The sequence below is a fragment of the Myxine glutinosa genome, chromosome 6 (genome assembly GCF_964187855.1).
Source record: "Myxine glutinosa chromosome 6, kmMyxGlut1.1, whole genome shotgun sequence".
In the NCBI taxonomy this organism is placed as follows: Eukaryota; Metazoa; Chordata; class Myxini; order Myxiniformes; family Myxinidae; genus Myxine; species Myxine glutinosa.
The window spans coordinates 71,097,700-71,124,875 of record NC_136266.1 but is presented as its reverse complement, the minus strand read 5'-3'; the positions used below and the strand labels follow the sequence as shown (position 1 = coordinate 71,124,875).

The following is a 27,176-nucleotide window of genomic DNA, read 5'->3' as shown; positions in this document are numbered from 1 at the left end:
AATGGTAAAAATTCCCTCAGGTTGTTGAACTCCAACCCCCAGTTAAGCCAACAAGTGTTTGTTCGACGCTGTTTTCCCTAGATCTTGAGTTTAGACAAAGGAGACCTTGATATTCAATAGGGGCCATTTGACGTCAAAACTGGAAAACATCAAAGCATCAGGAAAAGGGGAACGGGGTGGTTAAGGGGGAGACCCTCAACAATGGGTTTGAAAAGAATGTATTAAAAAGCAAGGCGCAGTACAAACATGCCAGACATTTAAGGATATAAAAATAAGCATAATTCATCTTTAAATAAAGTAGGCACCAGTCCTGGTTCATTAGCTCGAACACACCGCCAATTTATAATGATCAGAACAATCTGTGCCGTCTCTTGAAGGTATACAAATAGCATGGATTCGACCTCCGGCAATCCCACGCTCGTTTTAATTTTTTTTCTCTCTTTTTTTTTTTTTCTTTACAAAAACATAGAAATCAAGTGGAAATTGCTATACACAGCCGAAGTAAACATTAAGAACCGACATTTTGACGCAAGTCCAGCCAAACGAACACTGTCGTATTGCTTTGATGAAATAATAAAGGGCAAAACTTAGGGTTATGGAGCCAGAAAATATACAAACAAAAACAACTCATGCATAAACACCATATTCATCCCCCCAAAAAAAAAAAAAAAAAAAAAAATTAAAAGTACAATTGTATAATGGAAAAGATAAACTTTACAAACTGCTTTCCCCCCCCCCCCCTCCCCACCCCACAATCCATACGAGGAATGTACTTCTGCACACACCACCACACAGGTAAGTGACATCATTGGGGTAGGCTTGCATAAAGAGGAGCCATGGCTACGATTGCTCACATTGTGCCTTCTTAGATGGCTACGGGTGCAGTTCCACGTAGAGGCTAAAGATAGTCACAAGATGCAGGTCTGAGGTGTCATGACGATCGTGTACGGAACCGGAACGCCGTACAACTGTTGTCAGGAGTCCTTGGATGGAAATGCAGGCCCACGGCGAGGCGAGAAATGGACTGCTGGAGCGCCACGTAGAGTGAACTATTGTATCTGCGACCGTGCGGAGTCTCCCTTCCCACAATACAACTCTTTCAGCTCCTTCAGCTCCTCCAGCAGCTGCTTGTTTTGAGTCTCCAGCACGGCGACACGGTTTTCCAAGCAGCGGATGTACTCTTTCTTGCGTCGACGGCACTCCTTAGCTGCCACCCTGCCAAGGAAGGCAAGCTAAGCTTCTTGCCGACGAATTATAATAGTTAAAACAGGGAAGGAGAGGTGAGGGAATAGAAGGCACATAGGAGAGATAAAAAAAAGCACCAGCAAGATATTCTATAGTTTCTTAGAAACAGATAAACAACTTACAAGTTTATTTACAATTACAAATAAAGTAAAAAACAGAGCAACTTCCCCCAAGACAATGATAATAATATTATAATAGTAAATGTCAGTGCAAAGATTCCTAAAAAAAAAAAAAATCCTGCTCTCAGCCGATCGTTTGTTTACTCAAAAGCAAGCAGGAAAAATGAAAAAAATAAAAATAATTTCTTTTTAAAGGATCACGACTTGCGTCTTCGACGACAAGCCGTGACCGGCAATCAATGGCGCACATGAGAGGCACACTTGCCCCTCCACGTGAATGAGCAAACTCCTTAAACACATTAGCAGTACACAATAAGTTAAGTGCATACATCACAGTTTGCTAAACAAATCTGGCATTCCCTGGCTGCTCTCCTCAGCCTCTGCTGCTCGCCTTTGGCGACGGAAAGCCAAGCTAGTCAGCTTTACGGCAGTACAGATCTTTGAGGGCCTTGAGCTCCTCAATCAGAGTTTTGTTTTGGTTCTCGAGCACTGCCACACGGTTTTCCAAACACTTCACGTATTCCTTCTTCTTCCGGCGGCATTCACGGGCTGCCTCCCTAGAGGGCGAAAGAAGGATAAACTGAGGAGGTGGCAAGTGGCTTTCTCCGGCTCTGGCTCACCCACTGCTTCCTCTTTCTCTATTTCTCTCCCTCACTACCAGGTACTACCATCTAATAATTTGCGAAATAGAAGATCTAGGAAAATTTAAAATTCACAATTTTGCAAACATTCTGGAACTTCCTGAAGCTCTCCCCCAAAAGGTGGTGTGAAAAAACACACTGCAAGTATCACCAAAATTTTAAGAATGACAAAGAGGAGAACAAAACAACCAACTTGGGGCATCAAGAAAAACTTGGAATGATCCACATCGAGGCACACGTGGTGTACGTTAGTCCCTGATGAAAGGTGACTCTTTGGCCAAAATGTTTGATTGAGTCTGAGTCTTCATCTGACAAAATCACAAATTGGTTTTGCTTTTACACTTTGTAAATTTGGTTAGTATGGATTCTCCCAACTACACACAGATCTCTGATGGCCAATAAAGTAAAATCCAGCAATAATCTCAGGGTCCAGTCAATCAAGAACTACTAACTCTTTCATGGACATTAATCGAAACACGACGCCACAAAAGCACCACCAGGGAATACCAGAGCTATAAATCAAAATCCCAAAGTAGGATTATAAATAAACTAATAAACAAATAAACTGATTTTGTTTTACGGTCGGAAAAGAAAATCCAATCCATTGAGTGCCCGCAACAAGCAAACTCTTCCAAAATGAAAATGACAGGAAAGAAAAAGCCAATCAAAAAATACAAACGTTGCGTTGCGCACCATAGCAGAGCACAAATAACCACCTGGTGCCTCACAGGAAAATAAATAAAATGTGACTTTAAAAGAGCCATAAACATCCAAAATCCTTTGGGATTTGTCCAGCAGGGGCCATTACATGGCAACTGCCTCATTAGGCCAGAATACAATGCACGTCATGACTCCAATAAGCTAAATTACCCCCAATAAATAAACAAGACCAAAAGTCCTACAGCGGAGTAGCCGGGCTCATTTGATACTTTAGTATTGCTGAAGAGGATAGCATGACCTGGGTGGAGATACCAGTTAGCAAATAATGTAAGTATAAAATTATTTTGAAGTACTCTTAGTCTCTAAGCTGCTGTCACCATGGAAGTGAAGACATTGCATTGACACAATAGTTTATTCTATGTTTGCCAGTTCGTCAACACTATCAAAGTGACCTCAGCACCATCCCGACACACCACTGTGTTACGGAATGAGGTGTTTTACGGCGGCATGAGTGCAAATCCTACCACCAACCTCCTTGAGAGAGGAACCAGTGAGTTGGCACTCATTTTGTCGACCTCAGAAGGATGACAGGCTGAGTCAACCCCACCTGGTGTTAATGCAACAGCTGACCGGGATTTGAACTCGGGACCCTAGGATCCCAAACCCTCGACCCTAACCGTTAAGCCAACACCAGGCTTAGGGTGGTTGGAGGCAGTCAAAAGAAATGCTTCAATGTTTGAAGAGCCCTTAATCAAAGCTTTAATAATTACACTGGTCAACAAAATTTTAAAATTTATGGTTCTAGTATATTTTGAGGTGATTCTAATAAACATGAACCTGGAGATTTCGATTATGATATCCAATTTTCACTAGCACATCCAGTTTTTGAGAACCAGTATACCATAGGAATACCACTTCATTTGAAATTCACAAACCTCTTGTTGACCCTGAGAAGGTATTCTTACCACCACTTCATTTGAAACTTAGTTTAATGAAGAACTTTGTGAAGGGCATGGATCAAGATGGTGCTGGCTTCCACTACTTGCGAATGAAGTTCCAAGGCATTGTATCTGAGGCCAAAGTAAAGGCAGGTGTTTTCAATGGTCCTCAAATTCGTCTTGGACTCACTAATCAGGACTTTGTAACGAGACTGAGCTGGAAAGCGTTGCTTGGGACAGCTTTGTGGCTTTTGCTAACAATTACCTTGGAAATTTTCGAGCACCAAATTATGAAGAGCTTGTGGACAAGATGTTGGAGTTACCAGGCACTCGGTGCTCGAATGTCACTAGATACATTTCTTCCATTCTCATCTGGACTTCTTGCCACAAAATCTTGGCGATGTCAGTGATGAACATGGAGAAAGGTTTCACCAGGAAATTGCCATCATGGAGACTCGATATCAAGGCCGATTCAATCCAAACATGATGGGCGACTACTGTTGGACTTTACAGCGTGAAAGTGATTGCTCCTACAAACGCAAAAGTAAAGTTCAGAAGCACTTTTAATGTGATGTAAATAAAACTAAAAGTTCATATTTTTTTTTGTGATATTGTATAACGTTCATATTATTTTTGGAGGTTTACATTTTTTTATGTGATGTAAATAAAAACTTTAAGTTCATATTATTTTTTGTGACAATAAATAGACATTGAAACTTAATCAAGAAATTCGCATGCTCTAAAGATTTTTTCCACGCTTATGATGTACTACGTCAAGGTTACGTGATAGCGAAATTTTAAGGACAGATTCGGATTTGTGGGCACCAAATTAGTTAGAAACAATTGAAAATAAGTCAGAACTAGAACGCCACTCAGTAGAGCGCATACTCCCGCCGTGGGTTTAGTTGGAATAATATGTTTTGTTTAACATCCCCTCTCCCCAAAACAATAAATGAAAAAGAAAGTAGGCCTGAACTGTCAGAGAATTAATTTTGATATATCTCGGAATTAGAGGAGAAAAACATCATTTAAGAATAAGAATAAAAGCTTTAATGCAGTAAAACAGAAAAAATCTTTCCCAAAAAAAATTCCTGGATCCGGAATAATATCCTGAGCTTCGCCAAAAACTAATCAATTCTTCCTTATCCCAAGGTCAATCATCCCACCAACTTTCATCCAAATCTGTTCCAGATATCATGAACACACACACACACACACACACACACACACACACACACACACACACACACACACACACACACACACACACACACACACACACACACACACACACACACACACACACACACACACACACACGTTAAGATCTCAGGAGTAATATCCAGAGAGTAATAAACCTGAAAATCGCAGATCCAGAACCAGAATTATTTCTTTGGTCTGGGAAGCCCATGCGAGGTTTCTTCTTCTGCAGCCTCACAACCCTGGGTGAATATGCGATCTTTTTTTTAAAAGTTGGAATTTTGCCAAATCTGTTTTATTCGTTTAATATACCTCAGCCATTGATAAATCTGGAATTAGAATTTTTTTGAGGTTCAAATTAACCCATGAGATTGTGTCAAACGATGCCTGCAAGTCTGTACATGCGATACATAAATTAATCATTCACAATCGAAGACTTCTTCTTCATGCTATAACAACTTCTAGCTTCCAGACCGTACATCCAATCATCAAATCAAAATGGCAGTGTCTGGAGTCAACCGTCGTACCGCCATAATGACATCACATCCCCCATGTCATGTGACCAGATCCTCAGCTCTGATTGGTGTACGTTTGAGGGGACATATATATATACATACAAAACACTGTTCTAGACGGCTTTGCCCTATGGGCTACGCCATAAAAAAAAGACTACATCCTGGAAAAGGCTCACGAGGAACGTTCGACCTTTATTATTTAAAGATAAAACAGAGCCGTGTCTATATGCACGTATCTTTGTCCGGTAACTCCTAAGGCCTTTGGGCTGATTGACACCAAATTTTCACGGTGTGCCTAGGTTTACCATGAAAACATTTTTCAAAAAAATTAACGTGTTTTTTTTTTGGGGGGGGGGGGGGGGGGATTCCGCAGCGATCTTATTTGGATTATTCGTGCCGCAACACATTGCTCAGAGTGGGCGGGCGAGAAGGGCACTCCCGCTCGGAGGTCACGAGCACCCAGTATCATTAAATAAAGCAAACGAGATGGTATTCATAGAAGTCATGCTTGGTGCAAGCCAACTCTTCTGATTTTGAAGTTTTTTTTTTTTTTATCCAATATGGTTGCCACACCACGTAAGCGATGACATCATATATTTACACTCGTCAATAGAATTTTTGCGTAGATCACACTCAACAAATTTCAAACTGATCAGACTAAGCATTGTCCCTGACGAATTATGACGTCATACTTCAGGCACCAATGACTTAGTCATCATTAAAATATGGTATTCCCCATGGGGAGTACTTGGCAATGACATGTATCAATTTTTTTTTCCATGGAGCAGTTTTGGAGATAGAGGGGCAAAGTTTTTCCAAGATGACGCCTGTACCACATGACCTATGACATCATAGTTATTTAAAAATTGTATGAGGCGCTCTTGTGATAAAAATGTTGTCCATCGGATCAACGGTTGCAGAGAAAATAAAATTCATCCTGATCGGATCAAGCGTTGTACTTGTCGAATTATGACCTCATAACGAAGGAACTGATGACATATCACAAACACATCTTATTCCCCATGGTGAGTACCTGGCAACGCACCATGTTTCAATTTTTTTTTTTTCATGGAGCAGTTTTGGAGATAGAGGTGCAACGTTTTTCCAAGACGGCGCTGTACCACGTGAACTATGATGCCATAATTATCATTAAAACAATTCTACAGAAGGAGACACTCCGATGGTGAAAATTGTGTCAATCGGACCAACAGTTGGCGAGAAAATGAATTTTTACAATGCAGACACGCATGCACGTACGCACTTAACCGATCGCTTAACCCTGCTTTTCGCTGTGTGAGATAAAGTCAACAGAAAATGTGCAAACAAATTGCATTTGATCAGAAACAGATGAAAAATAATAAATAGGAAAAGTCTGGTCAAATAACTTTCCAAGTATCATTTCGGACGAGTTCAGCAATGATAGCTTTTGAGGAAAAGATAATGTGTGCACAATACGGAAGTTAATTATTATTATTATTATTTTTGTATACAGAGTCGAGGCTCGTGAAAGAGCTAACATTTATCAAACAAATAAATCAAACAAACAAGCAAACAAAGTATGTAAAGAGGGGAGCGGTCGACAAGATGGGGAGAGAAGGGGAGGAAGCACACAAACACAACATTTGAGAGCAGGGACATCAGGAGATGTGTGGGAGGGAGAGGGCCTGGGGGGGGGGGGGGCAGGATAGGTATAAAACGCAAGGACACCAAGGACTTCCAGGAAAGAAGTCGGCACCTCAAAAAGTGGATTTGGGGTGAAATTAGCGGGGGTAGAAAAGATCAAGGTTTTGGATTGGGGAAGCTGGTGGTGAACAGCCGTTTTAAAGACCTGGAGGGAGGAGTTTTTTTTTTTGTTTTTTTTGTATACAAGATCGAGGCTCGTGAAAGAGCGAACATTAATCACACAGAAAGACAAACAGACACACAAAACAAATAACATCGGGAGCGGTAGACAAGATGGGGAGAGAGGGGGAAGGACACAAACACAACATTTGAGAGCAGGGACCGAGAGACATGGAGACTCTCGAGACATCGAGAGAACTGTGGGAGGGAGAGGGCTTTGGGGGGAAGGCATGGGAAGGGGGGGGGGGGGTGGGAGAGGTATAAAACATATGGACACTGCCAAGACTTCGAGGAAAGAAGTTGGAATTTCAAACAAGGTGGATCTGGGGTGAATTAGTGGGGGTAGAAAAGATCAAGGTTTTGGATGGGGGAAGATAAGAGATGTAGTCCTTGAGCCAACCGGCCATATTTTGAAGTGAATGCTCCGGCGGGGGGAGTAATTCTCATTATGATTTTCCATTAGACCAATGTCTCAAGTGTCAGAAAAGGTGTGATGGACATCTGAGAACGGTAGCTTAGTGCCCGGATGGACGCCATCTTTGAAACCACCCAGCTCGAAAATGCCCATTTGGTGGGGTACATTGTTGCACGTGTATCTGGACTTCTATACTAGCTATCGATGTGCGGTTGACGACTAAATATACGTCCGATGTGTACCGTCTAAATAAAAAATAATATGAAGCATTTTGTTTTAGATTAATTATTATAAAAATCAATTATCGAAAAAAAATCATATATTTTTCAATATTTTATTATTAGACTTGTACTTTTTTTAGTGAAACAACACTGGTATGATTTTCCAAATTATGCATTGTGCTACACCGTTTATCTGTCTATAAAAATAACTCAAAAACTAAAACATATCATCCACCACGAGTGTACACAAAAAATATATGAAAAGGCATGCACTTTCCACAAACCGAAACTATGTCAGTTGGAATTTCCCGCCGATAATCAACCCACAGAACCCAGTGCCGAAAGTGACGTCAGTCTATTCTATATCTATATTCTATATTCTATATCTCAGTCTGAGATTTGTTGCGGTGACCTGATTAATTTCTGAGGGGGGGGGGGGGGATGGGTGGCTTAAGAACTAAAAGTGAACATGTTAGATGGCGCCACATACAACTCTATTATAGAGTTGTATTGTGGCGCCATCTAACATGTTCACTGACTTGGATGAGTATGTCTATGTAAGCTGGCGAGCTTTTCGGATATCGGAGTAATCTAACGTCAGTCTTTTTGTTCTTTCAGCTGAGATGGCCGGTGTCGAGGCGAAACGGGCGAAGATTGAACCTGAGTCCGGAACGTGCATCCTGTGCAGCAAGAAGTCGCCACTCTCTGAACTAAGCAAGGCAGCGGGCAACAGTTCTTGGAAGACATTGTGTGACGCAGCCGCAGTTAGAAACTTTTATCCAATTCTAAAGCTAGTCCAAGAAGGCGCAGTTGAACTTCCTAATATTCCAATATTATACCATAGGGCTTGTAGATCAGACTTCACTCACAAAAACCACCTAGCTACTTTGACCAATGCAGCTAGAAGTTCTTCAGTTGATACTGGCGATGCGGTGCGACGGCGATCATCACGGGAAGAGACAGGATCAACTTCAACGGTCTACGATGATAAATGCATTTTTTGCCAGCGTGCTTCAAAATTCATAAAAGGCAGTCGTACCCGTGAAACAGTTGTCTTGGCTGTTGAACTTCGAGCAGATAAGACAATAAGAGATGCTGCGACAGCTCGCAATGATGAGAGAGTTTTGGCATTGACTACACGAGATATGGTTGCAGCTGAGGCTCACTACCACTTCTCCTGCTATAGAAACTACACACGGCCCCAAAAACCTCAAGTAGAAACTGACATTGAAGATAATATCGAGAAAAAAGAAATGATACGATGTATATTCAATTTCATTCGCACTGACTTGTTCTTGAACCCGAGGATTGTTCCAATAGTTGATGTTGCAACAGATATCCTGTCTTCAGATACATTTTCAGTTGATGTTCGTGACTCCATCAAGAAGAATCTGCAGTGCACATTACAAAGAGAGTTTGGAGAATCGCTCATCTTCTTCAATGTGAAACACCGTGTATACTTGATGCCCGATAATCTGACAAAGCGAGAGATTGCTGCAGAGTGCGTAAACCTGAAAGCAGAAGTGAAAGCATTTGAACGAACGGACGGTGAAAGTAACATTGTGCGTGCAGCTACTTCACTGCGACACCAGATCAAAGATGCTCATTACAATGAACGTTGGCCGCCTCAGCCAGCAGAACTCACTTCAGATTACGTGAAGATACCAGATTCTCTTCGTGTATTTCTGCATACTTTGATTTGCGGGAGTGGGGGTAGCTCTGCGCGTGCCGACACACTGGTATGGTCGATGGCTCAAGATATCATCAATGCTGTACACCGGGGTACCATCAGAACATCGAAGCATGTCCTACTTCCGTGGGTCATGAAAACGCTCACCGGTAATACAGAGGTCATCAGAATATTGAATCGACTCGGGCACGGATGTTCGTACACAGTTCTGGAAGAAATCGAGACAGCGCTATGCATAGACAAATTAGCAAGTGTGGAGAAAGATACAGTACCACTTCCGTCACATGTGCACCCTTCGGTCCCGACTGTATTAGCATTCGATAACATCGACAGGCTAGAGGAATCGCTGAGTGGTGGCGGAACATCGCATCGCATCAACGGTATCATCGTCCAACCGAAGTCGCAGTCGTGTTTGCTGCCCCAACCTCCATCGGCAGTATCCAAAGCAGATAAGAAGCGATCTATCCCGTCATCCAGCGATTTAGTTCCAATATACAGCGGTGGGAAACGAGAGGGCCCACCTGCAATCAAGCCTGCAGATCTTTCTGACACTCTTGCAGGCGCAACATCCCTTGCGCAGCGCCGAAATCACGTATGGATTATGACTCGCATGCTGGAACCATGCGACCAGACAATCAGTTCGTGGACTGGTTTCAACATCATGACTAGAGATCGTGTTCAGGTGACGGAAGATGTAGTTGGCTACCTGCCGACTATAAACGCGCCTGCCACAGATATGGCAACAGTGCAAGAAATCCTCAGAGAAGCTCTGAACATCATGTCATCACTTCAGCTTGAGCGTATACCGGTGGTGCTAGACCAGGCACTATTTGCTAAGGCGACCGAAATAGCATGGAAATATGTCGATCGATATGGAAGAATCGTGCTCATGATGGGGAACTTCCATACCATCTGTAACTTCATGTCGAGCATTGGGAAAATGTTTGGAGATGCAGGCCTTCGGGATGTAGCTGTTGAGTCAGGAGTAATCGCTGAAGGTTCCATCAACAGGGTTCTGGAAGGCAAGCAATACAACCGTGCTGTGCGACTCCACAAGTTGATGTACGAGGCACTAATGCGCATCATTTGGAAGGGCTTCCAGGTGTGGATAGAAAGCAATCATCCTGACAAGGAACCCCAGATTCGAAGCACTGACCTCAAAATTCGCAGCATCAAGGAGGATGTTTGCCACGAGACTCTCGCTGCTGCTCTCGATGATGATTCATGTGTACAGAGCTTTGACATGTTCGCGAAATACCTACATTTTCTGCGAACCAAACATGGAGACCTGGCTCGCTTCTGGATGATGTATATTGATATGGTAGAGACCCTGCTGGGGTTGATTCGTGCGGATAGAGAAGGCGACTGGATGCTTCACTTGGCTTGTGTCAGAAGAGTGATCCCTTGGTGTTTCGCAATGAACAAGGTGAACTATGCTAGATATCTACCAGTGTACTATGCACAGATGACGCAACTCCACGAAACATGCCCCGAGTTGTACAGGCATTTCAATCAAGGCTACTTCTCCGTACAGCTTAGACCAGGGAATCCATTTGCCAGAATCGCTGTTGATCAGACAACAGAAGAAACAGTAAACAAAGATACGCAAACAGCTGGAGGAACACGAGGTTTTAGTCTTCGACAAGGGGCTGTGTCACGATACTATCTAACTGCAGAAAATCGGGCTACTGCACTGAGGCAACTACGAGAAACTATCCTTGTGAATGGCAGCGACACATCTCACGCCAAGCACCCTGACTTGTCTACTTCTCGCATCAAACGTGATGAGTCTGGCGTCACAGCTATCTGTGATCTACTGGAAAATGACTGGACCAATCCATTCGCCGATGATCCGTCATGTCTTCTCAGTATATCTACCGGAGCGGCTGCGAGGGAGAACGTTTCTAATGACCTACTCAACACCCTGCAAAAGGGGGAAGCGGCGTATCAAAGCTTCCAGAAACGTCTTGAAGAGGGAACAGGCTTTCATGACACATTGAACAAGCTAAACTTGAAGACCTTTGGTAAGATCAAGCAGAAAGTTGTGAAGGGCACAAACAAGGAGATCGTCCTGAGAGCTGACAGACAACTGTTTGCCACCATGATACTCATCGCCAAGACAAGGAACCTCGACATGCTCGACCTCGACATCGTATGGTGTTAAAATCAGCTCCATACGTCTTTCCAAACTCTAGTAATGAATAATTAATATAATTGGCGGCCATTTTGAAATCCAAGATGGCCACCAAAGTGCAGATTTCCTATGTAACAATTTCCGCCTGCTTATTAGATATCGTATGGTGTTAAAATCCTCTCCGTACGACATTCCTAACTTGCGTTATCGCCAGAATAGATAATGCCAGCGGCGGCCTAAGTCATTTTATGCCTCTTTACATTTATTTGTTGAAAACTCGTGGTGGATATGTTTTAGTTTTTGAGTTATTTTTATAGACAGATAAACGGTGTAGCACAATGCATAATTTGGAAAATCATACCAGTGTTGTTTCACTAAAAAAAGTACAAGTCTAATAATAAAATATTGAAAAATATATGATTTTTTTTCGATAATTGATTTTTATAATAATTAATCTAAAACAAAATGCTTCATATTATTTTTTATTTAGACGGTACACATTGGACGTATATTTAGTCGTCAACCGCACATCGATAGCTAGTATAGAAGTCCAGATACACGTGCAACAATGTACCCCACCAAATGGGCATTTTCGAGCAGGGTGGTTTCAAAGATGGCGTCCATCCGGGCACTAAGCTACCGTTCTCAGATGTCCATCACACCTTTTCTGACACTTGAGACATTGGTCTAATGGAAAATCATAATGAGAATTACTCCCCCCGCCGGAGCATTACTTTTGGTCTGGCTCAAGGACTAATGGTGGTGAACAGCTGTTTTGAAGACCTGGAGGGAGGAGTGTGATTGAAGTGAGTGTGGGAGTTTGTTCCAGAGGCGGGAGAAAAGAGGAATGAAAGAGTGAAGGTGAGCAGAGAGCCGAGATTTCGGCAGTTTAACCATCAGAGGGTGGCTGGCAGATCTTGTGTGACCTGTAGGAATATTTGGGGGACAGAGCACAGAGAGAGCTGGGGGAGCAAGGCCGGAGAGGAGTCGGTAGAAGACATAAAGACTACCTACCTGCCTGCGGTGAGTGAGTGAAAGGCCCTCAGAGATATTCATCGCGGGAGATTCCAATGATTCTGAAAGCTTTGGATTCAACAGCGTGAAGCCGAGGCTAATCCAAAGGTTGCAAGGATCAGAGTGAGACCCAAATAGTGAGACTCCAAATGGTGGATCCTCCATCTGCAGCTCCCTCTGTGCACACCTTACATTTGAATGTAGCTGCCACACTGGTTAATGACCCGCTCAGACCACTACATTCCCAGGAAATGTGGTTTTCCCAGGAAAGAGTGGGATTGAAGAGAGTGAGGGAGTTTGTTCCAGAGGCGGGAGAAAAGAGGAATGAAGGAGTGAAGGTGAGCAGGGTCTTGATTTTGGCAGTTTAACCATAAGAGGGTTGCAGGCAGATCTTGTGCAACCTGTAGGAATATTTGGGGGACAGAGCCCAGAGAGCTGGGGGAGCAAGGCTGGAGAGGCCAGTCGGTAGAAGACGGAAAGACCACCAACCTGCCTGCGGTGAGTAAGTGAACGGCCCTCGGAGATAGCGTCATCGCGGGAGATTCCAATGATTCTGAATGCTTTGGTTTCAACAGCGTGAAGACGAGCTAGGTGTGAGGCAGGAGCACCAGCCCAGAGGGGAGAGCAGTACTCCATTGAGCTGCGGATGAAAGCCTTGTTTGTGGTGAGGAGCTCAGGTGTGCCAAGGAAGGACTTCGCAAGACGGAGGATGCCCAGTCGGCAACTGGCTTTGGAGGCAAGCTTGGAAATGTGGTTTTCCCAGGAAAGATCATGGCAGATAGTGAGACCCAAAAGCTTGAGTGACAGAACTTCTTGGAGAGGATTATTCAGAAAGTAGATGGGAGGGTTGTCCAGTCGGTCTTTTCGGAGAGACATCGTAAGAGTGTGAGATTTGTCAGGATTGAAAGACATGTTCCACTTGTTTGCCCAGTCTGATTTTGTCCAGGTCTGCAGAGAGTGAGGAGGCTGCAGACTGCCGATCTGAGGGATGAGGAATGGAGCGGCAGAGAGTGGAGTCATCAGCAAAGAGATAAAGAGGATTTTCAAGAGAGTCAGAGAGATCATTGATACAACAACAACACAACATGCATTTTAAAGGCCATTTTCCCTGCTAGAGCGGGGGTTAGCCTTGCGGTCCCCATGACAATCTTCTCCATTTTGCCCTATTTTCTGCATCTCTCCTTGTTAACCCCCTTGCCCGCATTTCTTCTTCCACCATCTTTAGCCAAGTCTTTCTCGGTCTTCCCCGTCTTCTACTTCCTTCTACATTCATTTCCATCACTCTTCTCAACCAGTCACTTTCATCCTTCCTCAACACATGACCAAACCATCTCAACCTGTTCCTCTTCACAGCATCAATCACAGGCTCTATTCCCATCATCTTTCGCAATTCATCATTTGTCTTCCTCTCTCTCAACGATACTCCGCACATCCGTCGAACCATTCGCATTTCCACCCTTTCCAACCTTCGTTGCTGCTCTACGTTCATTACCCATGTCTCGCTCCCATAAATCATAACACTTCTCACACATGCAGCATACACCTTTCCCTTCAGCTTCAACGACACTCCGCTCATCAGCACGCCACTCAATTCCCGAAACTTCTTCCATGCACATCTCACTCGAGCAACCGTTGCAGAGTCTGATCCACCTTCTCCATTCAGCATGTCTCCGAAGTAGCAAAATGTTTTCACACCTTCCAGCTTCACGCAGTCTCCAAGATCCAACTCAACATTTCCTCCATCTGCAGCTCCCTCTGTGCACACCTTACATTTGAATGTAGCTGCCACACTGGTTAATGACCCTCTCAGACCCCTACATTTTTGATGAACCCACTCAGCGCACATTGTACACTGAATGGAGTTCACTCAGACACCCTTCCTACACAGCACAGGGCCACTTCCCAGTTATTTCCACCTCACCACATGCTTTACCACTTGCCATCACCTTCGTCTTTCCGATATTCACCTTCAGACCTTTTGTCTCCATACATTCCTTCCACATGTTCATCTTTTCCTTCAGTCCATCCATACTTTCCGCAATCAACACCAGATCATCTGCATACAACAACTCCCACGGTAAACCCTCCTTTACGTTCTGAGCCAGCACCTCCATCACAGCTACAAATAGTAGTGGACTTAGTACCGACCCCTGATGCACTCCCACCTTCACCTCAAACTCAGCACTGTTCCCGTCCTTCGTCCTTACAGCTGTGCGCGCTCTTTTGTACATTGCCATCACTACTCTGATCAACCATTCCTCCACTCCTAACTTCCTCAATGCCCATGTCAATACTTTGCGTGGAAGAGAGATCATTGATGAAGACCAGAAAACACACAGGGCCCAGAACACTGCCTTGGGGAACTCCAGCCTGAACAGGAAGCGGAGATGAGAGAAACCCATTCAGGGCCACACGTTGACTACGACTAGAGAGGAAGTCCGCCAGCCACGCGTGGAGATTTCCATGGATACCAAAGGAGGAGAGTTTGGTGAGCAGAGCGGGGTGCCAGACCGTATCGAAGGCACGTGATATGTCGAGGGAGACAGCTCTAATTTCCTGTTTGGCATTGAGGACCTCCATCCATTGTTGAGACAGCAGAAGCAGCATGTCCAGAGTAGAGTGACCTTGTCTGAAACCAAATTGATGATCAGAGATCAAGCCATTGGAGAAGAGGAAAGATTTCATATCCGAAGCAATGATGGATTCCATGACTTTGCTGATAATTGGGAGAAGGCTGATTGGTCTGTAGTTGCTAGGATCTGTTTTTGCACCTTTTTGTGCAAAGCGGTGATGTTGGCTGATTTCCAAGCAGATGGCAGTTGACCTTGAGCAAAAGAGGGTGAAGAGAACAGAGAGGGAGTGAAAGAGCAGAAGAACAGGATTTTAGGACCCGTGGGCTGATGCCGTCAGGTCCAGTTGCAGAATCAGTCGAGGGTTGACAAACTTTTCCACCTTGTCAGGAGGAAAGGACATGGAGTCCAGGAGCAGCTGGGTACAAAGAGGGATGGGTTTGGGACACAAGATTTAGAGGCAAACACAGAGTTGAGGCATTCAGCTTTTTCACGTGTGGAGTCAGCTGTGTAGCCGTTTGAGGTAAGGGAGGGGATGGAAGGGGAAAAAACACCAGAAACAGATTTGACCAGACGCCACCAGGATTTGGAAGAGGGAGACAGATAAGAGTTCGGTCTTGAGAACGGAGAGATATTGTTTCCTGGCTCTCCTGAGGGTGGACACACACTTGTTTCGGGCTTTGTGAAAGGAAATGAGATTTCCTTCCGTTGGATTTGTTTTCCAGGTTTTTGCTTTCCGATTTCCAGCTTTCCAAATTTGTGCCACATTAAAATTGCAGCATTCCAGTGGTGTTCCAATACAGGGGCAATGGAGCAATGCGAGGTAATGGTTTCATACCGAGCCACAGCATTTTTGCACAAAGTGCGAAACGGAAATCACGCCAACAGAACGGAGCCAGTTACAAAACGACGGGGATTTGCAGAGTGATTTGAACTTGCACTTGTACACAGATCACTATAATGAGTGAATACGTTAATTTGCACACGAAGGATAAATTAGATTTGCCATCGTTTGGTGAGGCACAAACATACAATTCTCAATCAAAAGAAGAAAGGATGTAACACGATGGATATGGTCTTCATTTGAATGAATGAATGGGCTTTTTGCACCTCAATAAGAATCACATCTGTTATAACATGTGCACATACACGCAAATGTACGACCAACAAATTTGGACTTGGCCCACACAGTTCCAAATGTCTAAACCTCACCATCACCCTTCTCACCACCTCAAAATCATAAACTTAATAAAACCTGTGCCAATTACCTGTTTTTGAGTAGCCTCATCTCACGCTTACGCGTAGCCTCCTCCGCACCACCCTGGGGACTGGGTAAGGACGCTGGAGATGCAACAACCACACCCTGTGAGAGGCCACCCGTTGGCGTTCGTATTTGGTACGTGTCTCCAGAAGCTGAACACAACCACACACCACAAAGAATCAAAGCAAAATTCCAACCGGGTACTCAATTACGCTTGAGTAAGTACTTTGGGGAGAGCACACCCAACGTACCTTGCACCACGACCTGGCCTCCGGGCAAAAAGAACTGTTGTCCGTCACTCGTCTGTGCATACTGTACTATTGTTGGCGTACCATGGCTGGTACCAGAGCTCGCGAGTCCCAGACTCTGCAGATGCTCTGCGCCATTGGCAATCTGGATCGCCCCCCCACCTTGTGTGATGGCAACTGCACATCCACGAGCACAAATGTGGAAACGGATCATTAAAGGTGAGGTAGCATTCTCATACATCGTAGAAGATTCATGTAAACGATCCAACGGATTTAAAGCCAAAGTAAATTTAGGAAGCAATTTTGTTGCCATGCCAATAACCGCCTTTTGTGAATCTGTCCAAATCCTCATATACAGTGGTGTGATCTGGCGTGTGCAGTAGTGAAGGAGCTACCCATTGGGAGGCATCCTCGACTTTGCAAGAAGGCTGCAACACCAATTTCGCTATCAGACCAGTAGAGGGACATTTGCAAATTAGGGTTCTCTGTCCGATTTATCAGCATTTAAGGCAATATAATCTTGAATAAATCTTTGTGCAGGTATGAGATAGTATTCGACTACCAGCAGGGGCCCCATCACTCAAAAACAAACACACCGAATGTGAGCGACAGAATAATCATCCTATATCTGTCATTAAAGAAGAAAAAAAGGCTTATTGATAAACAGGTCATCTGATTACATTTTGGGAACAAATTGCTTACAAATGAGGCCTTTGAATATAACATTGTCACCTACAATTCAAATAGTTCTCCTCCCCTACCATAACCACCTTCACAAGCTCATTCCCATTGTTTATTGGGGAGCCAGACCCATCACCCTCTGGATTACATTAAAAACAAGCTGTTCCACCATTCAGGTTGTATTTTATTGGCAAAAAAAAATTTTTTTAAATCTTTTATTTACCCCTTATTTGCTTTTGGGTCCCATTCATTCCTCCTGCTGCCAAATGCCGTTTACACAAGTTAGATATCTGCTGGCATTGGTGGCAGCAATGGGTCAGGATGCCCTTTGTGTATGCCATTTACTATCGGCATGTTTGAGTCTTAGTTTGGATGTTTGCTTCTGAAACTAGCAATTTCACCAGTAGATTCGAAACAAAACAAGAAAATAATAAGCAATCATCAGGGCATTCAGAACAGCTACGATAACTGGTGCTCTGATACGAGCAGTAATTTTCAACAACAGTGGTGTCTGGGGTTGGAGAGGGAAAGGTTCAAATCATACTGTATTGCCCTCCTGTGGTCTGGTAGATCGGCGTTGAAATTGGCACGCTGTTTATGGTCGTGGTGCCTTCCTCCTCTCCCTTCTCCTCTTCGATCTTGGACACAACAGGACTGTCTGATGACAAGTCACTCAGGATTTTCCTACAAGTGCGGACATCCCACGAAAAGTTGGAAGAGTCCAATTTTTGGCACACAATAGGTTTACATGGGAGTCAATCCAAATTACATCATGTCAAAGCGACAGTGTGACCTTTTCTTCTTTTATTTGAAATTGTATCCAAAGTCGTGCAAGTCAGGGCAGGGTCTTACATTGCATGTTAAACAGATATTTGCACCACAGCATCAGTGAACGCGAGGAAGTAAAGCTACCTGTAGGAGGGTCGGCGAGACAGCAACTCTCGGCGCTTCTGTGTATCAGATGTGCTGTCTCCAGACTCCTGTGATGTATCACTTTCTGCAAGAGATCCAACCTATGCACAAAGGTGGGAGGGCCAATAATGAAAGTCAAACATCACAAACAACACAAATCTATCATAACCTGCACAAGGATATTCACTTAAAGCAAATAATACCGAACATCTCGTGAAACATGGCAAGGTTAAAAACATCATATCACATCAATATTATAAATTATAATATGCTAAGGGTCAGAGTGGAGAGGTGGGGGGAGGGGCGGGGTGTGGAGGTTCGATCCTCTCGGAGGTAAAGGCTTTTCCCCAGATGGCCCCCACCATCCATTACCGCCCCCGACCCCCCCGGTTGACCCCAAGTCGGACGCGGGCTGTCATCCCATGGTGCAAACCACCCTTCCGGTTTTCTGGTCGCCATTGTCCTCGGCGTCCAGATCGCAAAGAACGCTGACTGTTTCTCTGGGCCTTCAGGCCCAGTCAGTGTGCTGAGCGACAGTGTACCATTTCGTAGTGACCTTTGCTTCTCTGGGGGGAGGGTGTCCAATCTTCTCTCCTCTTTATATACATTATAATAGGCTTAATATTTTCTGTCATGGTATTTTTAACGACAGGCTTCTGCTAGTAAAAATATACATGGATACAGATACGGCAAAGGCATGCTGGAAATTGGACAGCGTTCACACGCACAGGGATATGAATATAAAATGTCACGAGTGCAAAAATAGATTTTTATTTTTTTTCTGCACGAAAAAACAAGATAGAAACACCAATGCCAAGGAGAGCATCTTTGTGTTGATGGAGTCTTGGGTAGTGGAGGCAAAGGTTTCCCCTCACCAGTTTAATCAAGTTCTCAACTCTGTCAGCACTGATCGCAGAAGAATCGTGCGGCCATGGTTCTCAACAACCCACATGTTGAAGATTACGACGTCTGTGGTGGCAATTCACCGTTGGGTGGGATCGCCGATAAGATTTATATCGCTACACCATGCGATCCGACCAATCGTATCCGTATGCCGTACCCATATCCACGTCCAGACATTGAAAACCATTGATCACAAATTTTTACCGCATCAGTGTATATGTGAACGCAGCTTCAATCAGAGCAAGAAAGGCACTAAAAAAAAAAAAACCTGCGTTGCACACCTGTATTGTTTGCATCTGTGGGGTTTGGATCACCGAAGATGGCTGTGCTGCTTGGATCACCGAATGCACTTGCAATGTCTGTCCACCTGGCAGCTGCACCACCGCCATTGTTGGAACCACATTCCCCGAGGCTAGGGACACTTGATGCTAGAAAAGGGCCAAATACATTGCCATATTGGTAAAAAAAAGCAAACCACAATACACATCAGCGAAAAATAATAATTAGCCTTCAGGAAAAACCAGATCCATGCAGGTGATTTGATAGAGAACTATCCATGCTGTGAAACAGAGACCAGCTGTGGAACATCTGTTTCAGCTACACTCACCACAGAATTCTCCTGCTGGCTTTCTGTCATGGTAGTGTATTTCCTGCACAGCCACACATCCCACAAACAAAAGCAGAAGTTTGTAAGTGGAAATAATGCACAACTTAAATGGAAGGATGGGATTAAGGGTAAAAAATCTTCGTTTAATGCATATAATTTACCATCAAACCAGGACAAACAGTCCCATTTCAGAAGTGGTTCTCAAGTCATCAACATCACCCACAGAGTACAAGAAAAGCAAAGGGAGCCGTGTGGGTTGGTGCGGGGATTAGGGGGTGAAAGGTTGGTGCGGGGATTTGGGGGTGAAAGGTTGGTGCGGGGATTTGGGGGTGAAAGGTTGGTGCGGGGATTTGGGGGCGAAAGGTTGGTGCGGGGATTCGGGGGCGAAAGGTTGGTGCGGGGATTCGGGGGCGAAAGGTTGGTGCGGGGATTCGGGGGCGAAAGGTTGGTGCGGGGATTCGCGGGCGAAAGGTTGGTGCGGGGATTCGGGGGCGAAAGGTTGGTGCGGGGATTCGGGGGCGAAAGGTTGGTGCGGGGATTCGGGGGCGAAAGGTTGGTGCGGGGATTCGGGGGCGAAAGGTTGGTGCGGGGATTCGGGGGCGAAAGGTTGGTGCGGGGATTCGGGGGCGAAAGGTTGGTGCGGGGATTCGGGGGCGAAAGGTTGGTGCGGGGATTCGGGGGCGAAAGGTTGGTGCGGGGATTCGGGGGCGAAAGGTTGGTGCGGGGATTCGGGGGCGAAAGGTTGGTGCGGGGATTCGGGGGCGAAAGGTTGGTGCGGGGATTCGGGGGCGAAAGGTTGGTGCGGGGATTCGGGGGCGAAAGGTTGGTGCGGGGATTCGGGGGCGAAAGGTTGGTGCGGGGATTCGGGGGCGAAAGGTTGGTGCGGGGATTCGGGGGCGAAAGGTTGGTGCAGGGATTCGGGGGCGAAAGGTTGGTGCGGGGATTCGGGGGCGAAAGGTTGGTGCGGGGATTCGGGGGCGAAAGGTTGGTGCGGGGATTCGGGGGCGAAAGGTTGGTGCGGGGATTCGGGGGCGAAAGGTTGGTGCGGGGATTCGGGGGCGAAAGGTTGGTGCGGGGATTCGGGGGCGAAAGGTTGGTGCGGGGATTCGGGGGCGAAAGGTTGGTGCGGGGATTCGGGGGCGAAAGGTTGGTGCGGGGATTCGGGGGCGAAAGGTTGGTGCGGGGATTCGGGGGCGAAAGGTTGGTGCGGGGATTCGGGGGCGAAAGGTTGGTGCGGGGATTCGGGGGCGAAAGGTTGGTGCGGGGATTCGGGGGCGAAAGGTTGGTGCGGGGGTTCGGGGGCGAAAGGTTGGTGCGGGGGTTCGGGGGCGAAAGGTTGGTGCGGGGGTTCGGGGGCGAAAGGTTGGTGCGGGGGTTCGGGGGCGAAAGGTTGGTGCGGGGGTTCGGGGGCGAAAGGTTGGTGCGGGGGTTCGGGGGCGAAAGGTTGGTGCGGGGATTCGGGGGCAAAAGGTTGGTGCGGAGGGAGGGGCGGAAGCTTGGTGGGTGCGAGGGAGGAGCGGAAGCTTGGTGGGTGCGAGGGAGGAGCGGAAGCTTGGTGGGTGCGAGGGAGGAGCGGAAGCTTGGTGGGTGCGAGGGAGGGGCGGAAGCTTGGTGGGTGCGAGGGAGGGGCGGAAGCTTGGTGGGTGCGAGGGAGGGGCGGAAGCTTGGTGGGTGCGAGGGAGGGGCGGAAGCTTGGTGGGTGCGAGGGAGGGGCGGAAGCTTGGTGGGTGCGAGGGAGGGGCGGAAGCTTGGTGGGTGCGAGGGAGGGGCGGAAGCTTGGTGGGTGCGAGGGAGGGGCGGAAGCTTGGTGGGTGCGAGGGAGGGGCGGAAGCTTGGTGGGTGCGAGGGAGGGGCGGAAGCTTGGTGGGTGCGAGGGAGGGCGGAAGCTTGGTGGGTGCGAGGGAGGGGCGGAAGCTTGGTGGGTGCGAGGGAGGGGCGGAAGCTTGGTGGGTGCGAGGGAGGGGCGGAAGCTTGGTGGGTGCGAGGGAGGGGCGGAAGCTTGGTGGGTGCGAGGGAGGGGCGGAAGCTTGGTGGGTGCGAGGGAGGGGCGGAAGCTTGGTGGGTGCGAGGGAGGGGCGGAAGCTTGGTGGGTGCGAGGGAGGGGCGGAAGCTTGGTGGGTGCGAGGGAGGAGCGGAATCTTGGTGGGTGCGAGGGAGGGGCGGAAGCTTGGTGGGTGCGAGGGAGGGCGGAAGCTTGGTGGGTGCGAGGGAGTCGAGGAAGCTTGGTGGGTGCGAGGGAGTCGAGGAAGCTTGGTGGGTGCGAGGGAGTCGAGGAAGCTTGGTGGGTGCGAGGAGGTCGAGGAAGCTTGGTGGGTGCCAGGGAGTCGAGGAAGCTTGGTGGGTGCCAGGGAGTCGAGGAAGCTTGGTGGGTGCGAGGGAGGGCGGAAGCTTGGTGGGTGCGAGGGAGGGGCGGAAGCTTGGTGGGTGCGAGGGAGGGGCGGAAGCTTGGTGGGTGCGAGGGAGGGGACGGAAGCTTGGTGGGTGCGAGGGAGGGGCGGAAGCTTGGTGGGTGCGAGGGAGGGCGGAAGCTTGGTGGGTGCGAGGGAGGGGCGGAAGCTTGGTGGGTGCGAGGGAGGGGCGGAAGCTTGGTGGGTGCGAGGGAGGGGCGGAAGCTTGGTGGGTGCGAGGGAGGAGCGGAAGCTTGGTGGGTGCGAGGGAGGGGCGGAAGCTTGGTGGGTGCGAGGGAGGGGCGGAAGCTTGGTGGGTGCGAGGGAGGGGCGGAAGCTTGGTGGGTGCGAGGGAGGGGCGGAAGCTTGGTGGGTGCGAGGGAGGGGCGGAAGCTTGGTGGGTGCGAGGGAGGGGCGGAAGCTTGGTGGGTGCGAGGGAGGGGCGGAAGCTTGGTGGGTGCGAGGGAGGGGCGGAAGCTTGGTGGGTGCGAGGGAGGGGCGGAAGCTTGGTGGGTGCGAGGGAGGGGCGGAAGATTGGTGGGTGCGAGGGAGGGGCGGAAGCTTGGTGGGTGCGAGGGAGGGGCGGAAGCTTGGTGGGTGCGAGGGAGGGGCGGAAGCTTGGTGGGTGCGAGGGAGGGGCGGAAGCTTGGTGGGTGCGAGGGAGGGGCGGAAGCTTGGTGGGTGCGAGGGAGGGGCGGAATCTTGGTGGGTGCGAGGGAGGAGCGGAAGCTTGGTGGGTGCGAGGGAGGGGCGGAAGCTTGGTGGGTGCGAGGGAGGGCGGAAGCTTGGTGGGTGCGAGGGAGGGGCGGAAGCTTGGTGGGTGCGAGGGAGATGCGGAAGCTTGGTGGGTGCGAGGGAGGGGCGGAAGCTTGGTGGGTGCGAGGGAGGGGCGGAAGCTTGGTGGGTGCGAGGGAGGGGCGGAAGCTTGGTGGGTGCGAGGGAGGGGCAGAAGCTTGGTGGGTGCGAGGGAGGAGCGGAATCTTGGTGGGTGCGAGGGAGGAGCGGAATCTTGGTGGGTGCGAGGGAGGAGCGGAAGCTTGGTGGGTGCGAGGGAGGAGCGGAAGCTTGGTGGGTGCGAGGGAGGGCGGAAGCTTGGTGGGTGCGAGGGAGGGCGGAAGCTTGGTGGGTGCGAGGGAGTCGAGGAAGCTTGGTGGGTGCGAGGGAGTCGAGGAAGCTTGGTGGGTGCGAGGGAGTCGAGGAAGCTTGGTGGGTGCGAGGGAGTCGAGGAAGCTTGGTGGGTGCGAGGGAGTCGAGGAAGCTTGGTGGGTGCGAGGGAGGGGCGGAAGCTTGGTGGGTGCGAGGGAGGGGCGGAAGCTTGGTGGGTGCGAGGGAGGGGCGGAAGCTTGGTGGATGCGAGGGAGGGGCGGAAGCTTGGTGGATGCGAGGGAGGGGCGGAAGCTTGGTGGGTGCGAGGGCGGGGCGGAAGCTTGGTGAGTGCGAGGGAGAGGCGGAAGCTTGGTGGGTGCGAGGGGGAGGCGGAAGCTTGGTGGGTGCGAGGGAGGGGCAGAAGCTTGGTGGGTGCGAGGGAGGGGCTGAAGGTTGGTGGGTGCGAGGGAGGGGCTGAAGGTTGGTGGGTGCGAGGGAGGAGCGGAAGCTTGGTGGGTGCGAGGGAGGGGCGGAAGCTTGGTGGATGCGAGGGAGGGGCGGAAGCTTGGTGGATGCGAGGGAGGGGCGGAAGCTTGGTGGGTGCGAGGGCGGGGCGGAAGCTTGGTGAGTGCGAGGGAGAGGCGGAAGCTTGGTGGGTGCGAGGGGGAGGCGGAAGCTTGGTGGGTGCGAGGGAGGGGCAGAAGCTTGGTGGGTGCGAGGGAGGGGCTGAAGGTTGGTGGGTGCGAGGGAGGGGCTGAAGGTTGGTGGGTGCGAGGGAGGAGCGGAAGCTTGGTGGGTGCGAGGGAGGGGCGGAAGCTTGGTGGGTGCGAGGGAGGGGCGGAAGCTTGGTGCGGGGGGAGGGGCGGAAGCTTGGTGGGTGCGGGGGGAGGGGCGGAGACTTGTGGGCGCGGGGGGAGGGGCGGAAGCTTGGTGCGGGGGGAGGGGGCATTGGGGTGTAATTTGAGAAAAGAGAAGATATGACAGGGAAAAGGAACTGTAGATATGAGGAAGAGAAAATAAGATGTTGAAAGAAGATAAAAAGTAACATGAGGGAAGGAATAAGGATGCATGGAATACAGGGTGAAAAAGGAGAGGGGGATGGGTCCATTATACATGTACACAGCTCATGCAGATAGTCTCCAACCAGGAACAGAATTGCCATTTTGCATCTTCATAAATGGGAAATCAAAAATACATCAACATCCAGGACTGGTAAAGTGAGACTGCATCAGTTTACCAAATACAGTATAAAACAAATTTGACAAACCAAAACAGAAGCAAAAACCAGTACTTCTGGTGCTTTCGATTAACTAATCGTCCGGTTCACGTTTACTTTAAATTTCACCGAATGTGGCAAGCAGGAAGAGATCGTAATATGGTGTTCCCTTTAGAGAAGGAAATTCCAGAAGGGTCATGCAACCGATGAAGGTGGAGATGATTACAGTCCCAAAGCTCCAAAAATCTGAAGTCAAACAATTAGAGGTTCATGAAGAAGCAGTGACGGACAGACACGCAGACAGACTGTTTGCCGAGGAAGACAGCCAGGTGGCCGAGGAAGACAGCGACACACAGATGAAGACAGACACACAAAGAGAGACACAAAGGCAGACAGACACAGAGGCAGACAGAGACACACAGACAGGCAGACACACACACAAAGGCAGACACACACACACAAAGGCAGACACACACACACAAAGGCAGACACACACACACAAAGGCAGACACACACACACAAAGGCAGACACACACACACAAAGGCAGACACACACACAAAAAGGCAGACACACACACAAAGGCAGACACACACACAAAGGCAGACAGACACACAAAGGCAGACAGACACACAAAGGCAGACAGACACACAAAGGCAGACACACACACAGACACGTTCTCACTCTTTCTCAGGCAAATATACTTCACCAGAGACGCTCCAGTACCGAACACACACCTTCAATGTTTCATGTTTGAACGCCTTCCAGTTCCACACACATTTTGCAGATCGTGAAATTGTAATTAATAATAATTGATAATAAAGACGAAACGACATCGACAATAATTCGAAAACTTGGTTTAACTTTTATAAGTAAACGTCAGGAGAAGCAATGGAGCCGAATGGGGAAAATCTGGCCCGATAGGCCATGCTGGGTTAGCACGTCCCGTTGGCCTCCCCGACTATCGGGCACACGGTGCAAACACAACCGAGGGGACAGCGAGCTAGAGGGGAGAGCCACAGATACAGAGGTACAAGGAGGAACCATCACGACCAGACTCGGCGGCGCCATCGCCATCGGACGTCGTTCTCCACACTCCAGGCCCAACACGTACTACGTAGACTACGCAGGCCGCAGCCCTTCCTTATAGCCCAGACTCGTCGCCGTTACGTACTCGCCTCGTCAGCGGCCACACCGGGCCCGGACTGGACGCGCCCGTCGATACGTAGCCGAGACGTCAACGGGTCTCGGGGAGCGGCGGTGGCAGCCCGCGATGCGCCAGTGGCGATGCGCCGGGGCCGGGGATGGGGCTGCGATGGGTCGGCCGATAAAGATTGGCTGCAACTCACTGAGATGATCGCGCTGACGACCGAGGTGAATTGTGTCAGGGATTCTTCTTCCTCATTGCCCGCGGAGGGTTACAAGGCCAAACGCCCTCCGCCTTCTCATTGGCTGGACGAGTTTAAAATTCAAAATGGCCGATTTGCAAGAACGCCGTTTAGAGCTCTCGTTACTCTCTTCTTCATTCACTCGCTTTGTTACCATTTTTGTTGTTTGGTGCTCTCGGGTTCACCTTTACTTACTTCAGGATTCTTCTTCGCTACCGGCCAAACAACGTTTTTGAAGTATGTCAGAGCACTTTCCACGGTGGATCGATATCTGATGCTGAATCTCAGGTCAAGTTGGATTACTTGTGGAACCTGATGCGGCTACAAAACTGCCATTGGAGGCTCGTGTATCGTGCAGTCCTTCAAAGGGGACACTAAGCCAGGACATTGAGGTTGCCTGTCTTATTATAAACCTTAAATGTTTATTTAATACGTACGCATTTTATTTTACCCTTCTTCCCTTCGACAGCAAACAACTAATTTGCTCAACTCGATTATCCCTTTGTACGCAAGTCCTCATCACTGTCCCACATATTGGGAAGATGTAAGTAGTGGTGTACCTCAAGGATTGGTACCTACTGGCTACTTGGAACTAATACTTGGGACTTTGATTGGTACTTGCGACTCAGTCAGAAACACTGTGCTTAGTCTTACGGATTGCGTCTAGTCACTCTAGTCTAGTGCGTGTGTCCGCAACCATATTCCGCACAACTATGGACCGATTTAGTTCATATTTGGCACAAAGACAATACATGACGGTATACATATCACTGATCTCTATACTAACTGGATAGGAGGCTCGACGCCAAATCAATGCTAATCGGTCACGGACGTATATAAAAAAACCTGGACCCGCAATGCGTCTATCGCTCCCACGCGAGCTAATGAAGTCACCGGAAGCAGTCTGGCGGCCATGTTGGTGTGACACTCCCGCCGCCCCGCGAAACCTGAAACGAGTCAGTTCGTTCACCGAAGATGTTCAACGTACTTTGACTTATTTTGTGTGTATGTAGTATGAAGGTAGCATGAAGCATGAAGGTAGTAAGTATGTAGATAGTAAGTATTAAAGTAGTAAGTATTAAGGTAGTATGTAGTATGCAGTATGAAGGTAGTAAGTATGTAGATAGTAAATATTAAAGTAGTAAGGATTAAGGTAGTATGTAGTATGAAGGTAGTATGTAGTATGAAGGTAGCATGTAGTATGAAGGTAGTAAGTATGTAGATAGTAAATATTAAAGTAGTAAGGATTAAGGTAGTATGTAGGTAGTATGTAGTATGAAGGTAG

The 27,176-nt window shown here is 48.0% G+C and overlaps 1 protein-coding gene across 9 annotated transcripts; it reads right to left on the bottom strand.

The window, feature by feature from the left end:
• Positions 1-202: 202 nt before the first annotated feature.
• LOC137429956 (cyclic AMP-responsive element-binding protein 1) lies at positions 203-25,915 on the bottom strand. 9 transcript variants are annotated; one of them, XM_078780005.1, is made up of 9 exons: positions 25,682-25,900; positions 19,817-19,859; positions 19,491-19,637; positions 18,307-18,407; positions 17,939-18,078; positions 16,717-16,890; positions 16,473-16,617; positions 1,756-1,921; positions 203-1,215 (listed from the first exon to the last, which is right to left on the bottom strand). In XM_078780005.1, the coding sequence occupies exons 2-8, from the start codon at positions 19,844-19,846 to the stop codon at positions 1,777-1,779; spliced, it is 882 nt and encodes a 293-aa protein (XP_078636131.1). In that variant the 5' UTR covers positions 19,847-19,859; positions 25,682-25,900; the 3' UTR covers positions 203-1,215; positions 1,756-1,776. The 9 variants fall into 9 exon arrangements, with proteins under 9 accessions (XP_078636131.1, XP_078636130.1, XP_067976452.1 ...); XM_078780004.1 differs by having other exon boundaries at positions 203-1,921; positions 25,678-25,915; XM_068120351.2 differs by lacking the exon at positions 1,756-1,921 and having other exon boundaries at positions 25,682-25,909.
• Positions 25,916-27,176: the final 1,261 nt, after the last annotated feature.